Source organism: Ranitomeya imitator, chromosome 1, assembly GCF_032444005.1.
Source record: "Ranitomeya imitator isolate aRanImi1 chromosome 1, aRanImi1.pri, whole genome shotgun sequence".
In the NCBI taxonomy this organism is placed as follows: domain Eukaryota; kingdom Metazoa; phylum Chordata; class Amphibia; order Anura; family Dendrobatidae; genus Ranitomeya; species Ranitomeya imitator.
This window is the reverse complement of record NC_091282.1, coordinates 350714503-350725987: the sequence shown is the minus strand read 5'-3', so window position 1 is coordinate 350725987 and position 11485 is coordinate 350714503. Positions and strand designations below refer to the sequence as shown.

General features: G+C 48.3%; 1 protein-coding gene across 1 annotated transcript in view; it reads left to right on the top strand.

Annotated features, from left to right (window-relative positions):
• Positions 1–403: 403 nt before the first annotated feature.
• The window catches only part of P2RX2 (purinergic receptor P2X 2), a 111544-nt gene continuing 100462 nt past the window's right edge, over positions 404–11485 (top strand). Inside the window, exons 1-2 of the mRNA XM_069745434.1 lie at positions 404–625; positions 798–948. Of these exons, the coding sequence (XP_069601535.1) occupies positions 483–625; positions 798–948 (294 nt within the window). The 5' untranslated portion in view covers positions 404–482. The remainder of the gene's footprint in view (positions 626–797; positions 949–11485) is intronic.

Sequence of the window (11485 nt, the reverse complement as noted above, 5' to 3'; positions counted from 1 at the left end):
GCTAGGAAATATATATTGACAACTGGATGAGGACTCAGGAAGTAAAAGTGGTAGGAAATTAATACAGTTATTATTGCTCAGGTAATTATTTTACACCACTCTAAACTTTTGGTAAAATTTTTCAAGGGCCCAGAAAGGGCATTTAAGTCCCATAGATTTTAGTCATGAAATAAGTAGTCCAGAAAGAGAATGTATTCTCTAAATGTACCACTAGAGGGAACCAATGCATAAAATGTACTAATCCATTTGCTTCTTGTGCCCCCCTTTGCTGTGACTTTACCCTCCCCCACTAGATCACCATTAATTACTTTACAGTCTAAGAAGAAGCAAGAAGACAATGCATAAACCTCAGTCTTGTAGACCTAGATGCTGTATATTCTTTTTACCACCTATATTTTAAGGATACATATCACCATTAAAGTCAAAATACAGGAGTATTGAGACCACGTGCCAGCTTGTGCCCGTGGACAGGACGTTGGCCGATGACTGGCACTCGAAACTTCTTCCTATCATGGATCGGGCAACTATGGGAGTACGAGACCCCCAAAGTGATTGTGGTCAAAAATCGTCATCTTGGAACCATCTACAGACTACTGCAGCTTTTGATCGTTGTGTACTTTGGTTGGTGAGTGGTCATCCAAGAGAGGACACAAAGAGCAGACTTTCACAAAAGTGATATACATTAGTTGGTGTTACCAGCAGACTTTTAGTGTCTATATACATTACAACATTTCAGTAGTGTTAGAATTTCCTCATCCTGAGGTGTCTGATGACTTCTTCTTCTTCTTCGTTGACAGGTATGTGTTTGTGATGCAGAAGGGATACCAGGTTCGGGAGACTGGTCCAGAGAGCGCAGTCATCACTAAAGTCAAAGGAGTCTCTATGTCTAAAGCTTCCAGAGGAACAAAGAGGATCTGGGATGTTGCTGAGTATGTGAAGCCCCCAGAGGTGAGCTGTGGTTGTGATTTAATGAGAACCAATATAAAGATATTACATGTATTAAGATTAAGTCAAGAATGTTTCATCATGGAGAGGCCCACCATAGTATGGGATAAATTTACAGGTAGCAGATCTACTGCAGAAATATTTGCTTCTATCACGTTTCTCGGAAAAGGGTTTTCAGAATTGAATGTGCTTGCAGCCATAATAACTGTATTCAGATTATTGATTTACCCTTACAGAAATTTCTATAGCATATCACCTGTTTGTGAACCCAACCGAATACGTTATTTAATTTCATACAGACAAAGGTGTTAAGTGTGAGCGATGAGATTCTATAATTCTTTATCACATGAGTATTGAAATGACGATAAATACATCTTATTATCCGTTTAAGATGCGAAGAAGGATTGTACTAGGAACAGATGAATGATACGATGATTGTATGACTCGACGATATGATATGAATATGATACATGTAATTATCCATGAACAGAAACTTGCTGTAGACAAAGAAGGATGAAAATAAATCGTGAATGTAAGCTGGTAAAGTATTTATAAGGTCAATTTCCATGAGTCGGTAATCAATGAACAAGTGTTGAAGAACAATCATTCCCCATTATAATACTTAGAATATTAAAGTATTATCATAATAATTATATTATAATTATCAGCTGGTGTAAATGTGCCATTGTTTATTCTAGCATAAAAAACATCATACTTGTTGGCAGCACATCTCCCAATGTACACAGAGGATGTGTAGCCAACAACATATATGATGACGGTATGAAATAATTGTATTAATGATCGTTCTGTGCTAATACAGTTTTTGTGGGACCATGTGAACCGTCCATTAAAGAAGCACTAATTTAGCTATGAATAGTCAATCGGCACTCATTTACAGGCAGGAACTTGAATATTTAAATAAACTTTTGGTATAGGAACATTTCTATCTAAGGAAATAAAAGGATAAAAATGATATTGTATAAGGAGTCAAAAAATGTAGATATCAGTGAAACAATCATTGTTTTATTGCTGTGATAAAGGGGGATAAAAATATTATAGCAATTGTAGCTTAGGGTTACTTTGAAAGTGTTATGATAAGTAGCTAAATAATAATGAGAATAACAAGTAGCTAGATGAAGGCTGTGTCGCAGGGCGCTCCTGTTTTGTCATCGTAAAATGATTGAGAGAAGCAGGGCACTCCTGTTTTGTCAAAAGGAAAAAAGATATTCCGCTCACCTTTCAGTGTGTGGAGCATTCACCGCCACGCATGAATCAAGTCAGAGCAGCTCAAGTAGATACAGGAAAATGCAAGAGGTGATCCACGAAAAAAGGCTTAGGTATACAAACATAAAACTTAGCTTTTAACCATTAAAATAATGCTCCAAATACATTTGCCAACAGTACAGATTAAAGGCCATGCGCGGTTAAGACGTATGTCCAAACCCGAAGGTCCTAGCCTTTTGCACTATTTGCACTCTGCACTATTGTCAAATGTATTTGGAGCATTATTTTAATGGCTAATTGAAAGCTGAGTTTTATATTTGTATACCTAAGCCTTTTTTCGCTGGATCACTTCTTCTAACTCACGCTATGTCACTGTAACATGATGAAGGGAAGAGGACACTAAAGTTATGTCCCTGTAACATGATGGAGAGAAGCAGGGTGGAGCACCCGCTAGGACCGAGGGGTACTTAGGCCGGGTCGGACAGTTCTTAAAGGGACGTGTCACGGCAGCAGTGACCAGCTCTGTGGCTCTGGGTGTCCAATGAAAAATGAAATTAAAGGGGGAATAAAGTTTATAGGGGAATTGTTCGTGACGCCACCTGTGGTACTCGGCTAGGGATGGCCAATGCTGCTTAAAGAGACTGCTGGGGCTAATGGTGATGCAGCAGAGTTGTTACAGCTCTCCACAGGTAGAGCTTAGTCCCAGGGCAATTGCAGTGTTAAAGTCAATGATGGTGGTAGTGAATCTTGTAGTGCAGGGCAGGTGACACAGTAATAATTCAGAGGACACAGCAGGGTGCAGTTTCCACACCTTTACTCCCAGTTCTTAGTTGCAGTCCCCAGCCGGGGTGCTGTGTCTTCCGGGTCTGTGGCCCAGCCAGCTCTCAGGTAATTTAGGGTGCACTCCACCAGAACCCCCTTCTTATGTTCCTTTCCTGACCATCTCACTGCACTGGCTCCCACCTCTCCTGCCCTCTGCCTTCACACACAGTGTCCCAAGCCAGCAGCCTCAGATCTTGTTGGGCGACGTCATCTTTGTCCCCTTGATCCCAAATGCCTGCCTTTTCAGCGAATATGTATGGATGTGGCTGTGGCACGTACAGATAAGACAGCCTTCGGCTGGCTAGCTGAGCCCTGTAGTTCTCCACTAGTCTTGGGGGCGGGTTCTCCACTGCCACCTGGTCCCCCCAACCCGACTATGGTCGGAGTGGATGCGGGCCCCACGGGTGGATTCCTCACTACCCGTGCACCTAGGACTCCATCGTTCTCTTCTTTCTGTAGCTTCACCTTTCTCTAGCTCCATCTCTCTGTGAGCTACTTTCTGCATGTCTCATTCCATCTACTTCCACTCACAGTCTCTGACTAACTTTACCTCCAACTGTCACTACTCCTGCCTGAGTGACATCCCGCCCCTTTCTCTAGGGTCTGCCCATCTTGCCAGGCTAAAATGATATGATGTTGGATCCAAGTGCGTGGGTCCTGGGTAGTGTCCTTACCCGACAGTGGAGTACCACACCTCTGAATGAGGTGCAATACCTCGGTGGCGACTGGACCTTCCGGGGCGCCACATTCCCCCCCGTTAAACACAGCACATCCTCGGGCTGGAACAGAGCAAAGCATAAGTTAAAACATGCAAATTAATTTTTCTGCAATGCATTTCAACGAGTAAAACATATTACTTTTTCTTCCCTTTATGGGTGGCACTTGTCACTTGAACGTTGCATAACAATAACAAGGCATATAAATACTGGTAATATAAACCATAACATTACTTTCTATAAAACTTTTTCAATTAAATTAATATCACCATATAAAATTTTCAAACAATCAAGTTCAGCAGATTTTCAGTGAGATCCCATACCAGGTGTCTTTCCCACTGTTCTTAGTGCAATATGAGGGAATCCGTCTCAAACCCCCAACGTAGGCCCATGGCGTGGCTACAGGGCATAACTGGTTAACTTGCTGGACCACTTTTTCAGCCACGCCAGACGGTTTTTGTTCTTTGGTCAAGTGCAGAATAGAATGTCTCATTTGTACTCTAAAGAGATAACTGTAAAACCAATAAGGAGCATATAAGGTGCTAACTATCTAAAACAAAGTTCTGGTCATTCACTGCCCATGATCCTATTGTCTCTGCATTAAAAAGAACTGAACCTAACCAGGGTGTCTCTCCAGGAGGTGAGATTCCATGTCCCGCCGGGTGACGAATACCTCCGCCAGCATTCTGGACTCCTTTATGAAGCCCCAGCCCTTCTTAAGCTGGAAGGCAAACATGGTGCCCTGCGTCCATGGGCCCTGGTCTGCTGGTCTGGTCTTACGGGCCTGGGCCTTGGCCTGCCAGTTCTGATCCTCCATGGCCTTATGCTGGGCATTGCGCTCCTCTTCCTCCTTCTCCCATTTAATCGCTAGCTGTTGATTGTATTCTGTCCTGCTGAGGACTTCTAGTTGGGACCCCTCTGGTTGGGCCTCCCCAGGGAACCCAATCATTTCAGTCCCTGGCTTTTCCCAGTGGAACACCACCGCCTCCGCGCTCACCTCCAGTGGTGTACCTGTGGGCTCCAGTGGAACCTTCAGGCGATCCTCCATGCCTGATGTCTGGTCCCAGGTGAGATTACAGTAAACCCAGCCAGGATTAGGAGCTGTTGGGGTTGGAAGTGGGCCCACAAAAGTCCCTTCGGTCACTAGAGCAGGGTCAGTCACTGGGGCATGGCCTGTCACAGTACCTGCTATTGTTGTCTCACCGGTGCCGGTCTCTTTCTTCTCTTCCTCCTCTGGGATCGGAGACGCTGGCGGCCGAATGGGACGCTGCTCCTCCACCTTTATCTTCCCTCACGGGGCCGACTTCCATCGGCTCACCGCGGTCAGCTGCATGCCCAGGAGCTGGCGGCTCAGCTCCTCCACCTGAGCTCCCATGAACCCCAGATCTATGGCTGTTGGTTGGTCCGGGTCCTCATCCCGTGAGCTGGGGGAGTCCTCTGCTGGTACCCCACACTCTGGGTCACCACCGCTCGCCATCTTCTCTTCCGTTCTGGGGTGTTTGCAACACCCATGTGTTGTTCCCGCTCTCTCCTTCATGGGCAGGGTTTCTTTTCCTTTCTGTTCCCGCCATACCAAATCAGGAGGCAGATCTCCCTTGCTGAAAGACATGTCCTCATTGTATAGTAATATTTGCAGTGGGCAGGCATGGTCTTCCCGCCTCACGGTCAGATCCCGCCCATGACAACATGCCTTTCTCTTCTCACACACCACGTGGCATGACAGTGGCGGCTATATAATGGTTCAACACAGTCTATGGCGCACAGGACCCGGTGGTACCGGGCTACGAATCCTGTTCATGACGTCAAAATGGAGCGCCCGCTAGGACCGAGGGGTACTCAGGCATGCCAGGTTGGACCGTTCTTAAAGGGATGTGTCCCGGCAGCAGTGACCAGGTCCGTGTCCCTGGGCATCCAATGAATAATGAAATTAAAGGGGAACAAAGTTTATAGGGGAATTGTTTGTGATGCCAGAAATGGAACGCCCGCCAGGGCAGTGGGGTACTTGGTCCTGGGTCTGGTACTTAAAGGGTTGTTTCACGGTGACGGTGACCCAGTCCATGGCCCTGGGTGCCCATGTAACCGACTCTGCTTAAAGGGGTGCTCTGGGGTGATGTTGTGGCAGCAGGGATGGTATAGCTTCCCACAGGTGAAGTTGGGTCCCCAGAGCGCCCGGTGTATGGATAAGGATGGTGGGTGGTTTAGCAAGAAACGGAGGATACAGGTGTGCAGTCTCTTTACCTGGTTTACTGATGAATTCAGGCAGCCACAGTCCAGGGTACCAGATCACGGATGCACGTGTGGTCCGGCTCGCGTGGAAGCGAGTTGGGAGTCCCCTTTACCAGGTGGGGTTAGAAGCCTTCCTTCTAGCGCTGTGGTGTAGTCCCTTGCTGCCTTAGGCCTCTCACAAGGTCCACACGTGTTTTCTCTGTCCCCTTTGCAGGTAGGACAATACCCATACGACAGGTAGCTCGAGCCTTTTTACAGGATCTCTATCACGACCCGGGCTCTATGAGCTACTGTGTCCTCAGGTTTCAATGGCGGACAGGTGACTTGTAATCCAGCTGTCCTGCCGGTTTCTGCTGTGAGCCGTAGAGTGCTTCACAACCCCGGTCTTCTGGCTACCAGTGTCAGAGCTCAGTAGGCAGGTAGCTCAGTCGCAGGTAACCCCCCAGCTCTTCACTCTACTGCACTTCACTTCCCATTCACGCTCTCTACAGCTTGTTCTGCTTTCTGTTCTATCTCTGTCCAGGAGTTGCAGCACCTTTTGTGGCTGCACAGCCCCTTCAGTCTTCCTGACTTTCACTGTCTGACTGCTCTCTTCTCTGTCCCTTTGACAGACTGACCCACTTTCCCTCCAAGCCAGAATATATATAGGGGAGCCACCCACAAACTGGATCAGAGCTCCCCCTTGTGGCCTGGACTGTGAACATGTTGCATACTTGTGATTACCTGATAAAAGAGATCCATCCTCGCTTCCAAGCGTGACATCACTCTCCTCGTGAGGAAAGCAATGCCACTGTAACAACCAGGAACCTGGGGTGTTACATAGGGCACTCCAGTTATGTCCCTGTAACATGACGGAGGGAAGCAGGGCATGCCACTTATGTCCCTGTAACATGATGGAGGGAAGTATGACACGCCAGTTATGTCACTGTAACATGATGAAGGGAAAAAAGGCACTTCAGTTATGTCCTTGTAACATGATGAAAGGAAGCAGGGCACTCCAGTTATGTCCCTGTAACCTGATGGAGGGAAGCAGGGCACTCCAGTTATGTCCCTGCAACCTGATGGAGGGAAGCAGGGCACTCCAGTTATGTCCCTGTAACCTGATGGAGGGAAGCAGGGCACTCCAGTTATGTCCCTGTAACCTGATGGAGGGAAGCAGGGCACTCCAGTTATGTCCCTGTAACCTGATGGAGGGAAGCAGGGAACTCCAGTTATGTCCCTGTAACATGATGAAGGGAAACAGGGGGCTCCAGTTATGTCCCTGTAACATGATGGAGGCAAGTACGACACTCCAGTGATGTCACTGTAACATGATGAAGGGAAAAAGGCACTCCAGTTATGTCCTTGTAACATGATAGAGGGAAGCAGGGCACTCCACTTATGTCACTGTAACATGATGGAGGGAACAAGGCACTCCATTTATGTCCCTGTACCATGTTGTAGGGAAGAAGGGTACTCCAGTTATGTCCCTGTAACATGACGGAGGGAAACAGGGCCTTCCAGTTATGTCCCTGTACCATGGTGAAGGGAAGCAGGGCACCCCAGTTATGTCCATGTAACATGATGAAGGGAAACAGCGGACTCCAGTTATGTCCCTGTAACATGACGGAGGGAACCAGGGCACTCCTGTCATGTCCCTGTGCAGCGCCCCAGAGACCTGGTCGTTGCAGTATGGCACTCTGCCACTAAGGAGAGTAGCGGTACGTCTGATGGCACTAAACCAGGTATCACCAGAACACATTACACTTCACACTCCAGCCACTAGGGGGAGAAAAAGGCTTTATTTATTGGGCCACTCCTCACACTGGTAAAACTAGGGGCTGGGGAGGAAGTTAGTCAGAAGCTGACTGGGTTGGAACCGGGCAACATCCCGTGGCAGGGGGTGTTGCAGGGAGAAGACACAGGGGGGTCCCTGTCAGGCGTGGGAACCTGGCAGGTGCCTAGCGAACAGAACGTAACGGAACCGCGCCTGCACACCTTGCGGTGGTATCCTAAGAGAGAGACAAGAAGGGAAGAATATTGTGGAGCAGTGTAAACGAGATCAGCACAAAGGAGAGCCAGTAAGAGTCGTGCCGAGAGAGACAGGCAACATCTTACTGAGGCGCGTAGTCGGTGGCCGGATCACCGTAGGAGTAACTGACTTCAGGCCTTACTTCAAATTCCGCTGGACAGTTGATTATAAGTTGGCTGTCTACCTTCTACACCTACGAAAACATAAAGGTCAACATTGGGAGAGGGGCGTCTCTAGGGTCCCGGAAGACCTCCAAGCCTTCCCGTCAAACGGGTGGCCTCCTACCCAAAATATAGCTGGGGGACGTTAGAAACTAGCAACATCTGGAACCAAAGAACGAGAGAGAGAGAAAGCTGTAGAGAACGAACGAAGGAGAACAGCAGTTGTGAGGACTATTCCGAATGCTCAGCAGGGTAGGACTACAACACACAGGCGCTATTGGTAGGCAACGATTTCCATCTGCGAGGGAAACTCTGGATGTGCCCATCGGACCGGCCGGTCTCTGATAGCCCGGTTGAACGTGCTCTGGACTGAGTATATTGAAGCCTTCAGTAAAAAGGTAAAGAGACTGCAACCTTGTGTCCTCATTATTGCCTGCACCTCACACCATCACCATCCACCTTACTGGGAAGCCCTGGGGATATACTTCACCTGTGGGAAGGTACACCATCCAGCTGCCATTCCATCACCCCTGCAGACCCCACAGCAGCGTCGGTCACCCTGACCGAACACCACAGGTGGCGTCACGAACCCCTGACAGACTGTACTACCACCTTCATTGGACGCCCCTTAGCAGGGTCACGGCCGGGTCCAGCCACCGTGACAACCGCAGAACCGAAGGAGAAGGGACCGGTACCGAGTGACTTGTGGCCCTGTGTCTGGGGGCGCTCCACCTGTAACATGATGGAGGGAACAGGGCACATGATGTAGAGAAGCAGGGCTCTCCAGTTATGTCCTTGTAACATGATGGAGGGAAGCAGGGCACTCCAATTATGTCACTGTTACATGATGGAAGGAAGCAGGGCATGCCAGTTATGTCCCTGTAAAATGATGGATTGAAGCAGGGGACTCCAGTTTTGTCCATGTAACAAGATGGAGGGAAGCAGGGCACCCAAGTTATGTCCCTGTAACATGCTGGAGGGAAGCAGGACACTCCAGTTATGTCCTTGTAACATGATGAAGGGAAGTACGACACTTCAGTTATGTCCCTGTAGTATGATAGAGGGAAGCAGGGCACTCCAGTTATGTCCCTATAACATGATGGAAGGAAGTACGACACTCCAGTGATGTCACTATGACATGATGAAGGGAAAAAAGGCACTCCAGTTATGTCCCTGTAACATGATGGAGGGAAGCAGGGCACTCCAGTTATGTCATTGTAACATGATGGAGGAAACAGGGCGCTCCATTTATGTCCCTGTAACATGTTGGAGGGAAGAAGGGCACTCCATTTATGTCCCTGTAACATGTTGGAGGGAAGAAGGGCACTCCAGTTATGTCCCTGTAACATGACGGAGGGAAACAGGGCACTCCAGTTATGTCCCTGTAACATGACGGAGGGAAACAGGGCACTCCAATTATGTCACTGTAACATGATGGATGGAAGCAGAGCATGCCAGTTATGTCCTTGCAACATGATGGAGGGAAGCAGGGCACTCCAATTATGTCACTGTTACATGATGGAAGGAAGCAATGCACTCCAGTTACGTAACTGTAACATGATGGAGGGAAGCAGAGCACTCCAGATACGTCACTGTAACATGATGGATGGAAGCAGGGCATGCCAGTTATGTCCCTGTAAAATGATGGAGGGAAGCAGGGCACTCCAGTTATGTCCCTGTAACATGATGGAGGTAAGCAGGGCATGCCAGTTATGTCCCTGTGTCATGATGGAGGGAAGAATGGCACTCCAGTTATGTCCTTGTAACATGATGAATGGAAGAAGAGCACTCCAGTTACATCACTGTAACATGATAGAGGGAAGTACGACACTCCAGTGATGTCACTATAAAATGATGAAGGGAAAAAAGACACTCCAGTCCCTGTAACATGATGGAGGGAAGAAGGGAACTCCAGTTATGTCCCTGTAACATGATGGAGGGAAGCAGAGCACTCCAGTTATGTCCCTGTAACATGATGGAGGGAAACAGGGCACCCCAGTTATGTCCTTGTATCATGATGGCGGGAAGCAGAGCACTCCAGTTACGTCACTGTAACATGATGGAGGGAAGTACGACACTCCAGTTACGTCCCTGTAACATGATGGAGGGAAGCAGAGCACTCCAGTTACGTCACTGTAACATGATGGAGGGAAGAAGGGCACCCCAGTTATGTCCCTGTGTCATGATGGAGGGAAGCAGAGCACTCCAGTTACATCACTGTAACATGATGGAGGGAAGTACGACACTCCAGTTATGTCCCTGTCACATGATGGAGGGAAGAGGGGGAACTGAAGTTATGTCCCTGTAACATGATGGAGGGAAGCACGACACACCTGTTATGTCCCTGTAACATGATGGAGGGAAGCATGGAACTCCAGTTATGTCCTTGTAACATGATAAATGGAAGCAGAGCACTCCAGTTACCTCACTGTAACATGATGGAGGGAAGAAGGGAACTCCAGTTATGTCACTGTAACATGATGGAGGGAAGGATGGAACTAAAGTTATGTCCTTGTAACATGATGGAGGGAAGCAGGACACTCCAGTTACGTCCCTGTAACATGATGGAGGGAAGTAGGGCACCCTAGTTATGTCCCTGTGTCATGATGGAGGGAAGCAGAGCACTCCAGTTACATCACTGTAACATGATGGAGGGAAGTACGACACTCCAGTTATGTCCCTGTCACATGATGGAGGGAAGAGGGGGAACTGAAGTTATGTCCCTGTAACATGATGGAGGGAAGCACGACACACCTGTTATGTCCCTGTAACATGAAGGAGGGAAGCAGGGCACTCCAGTTATGTCCCTGTAACATGATGGAGGGAAGCAGGGCACTCCAGTTTCGTCACTGTAACATGATGGAGGGAAGTAGATCACTCCAGTTATGTCCCTGTAACATGATGGAGGGAAGCAGGGCACTCTAGTTTCGTCACTGTAACATGATGGAGGGAAGTAGATCACTCCAGTTATGTCCCTGTAACATGATGGAGGGAAGCAAGGTGGAACGCCCGCCGGGGCCATGGGGTACTCTGTACCAGGTCCGGTACTTAAAGGGATGTGTTACCTAGCGGCGACCCAGTCCGTGGCCCTGGGCACCTATGTAAAAAGGGGTTTGAATAAAGTTTGTGTTCATGACGCCACCTGCGGTATTCGGTCAGAGGTGACCGACGCTGCTTAAAGGGGTCCTCTGGGGTGATGTTGTGGCAGCAGGGATGGTATACCGTCCCACAGGTGAAGCTGGGTCCCCAAGGCTCCCGATGTGTAGCTGGAGATGGTGGGTAGTGTAGAAAGAAACGGAGGACACATGTTTGCAGTCTCTTTACCTGGTATACTGAAGACTTCAGGCAGCCACAGTCCAGGGCGCCAGATCACAGGTGCT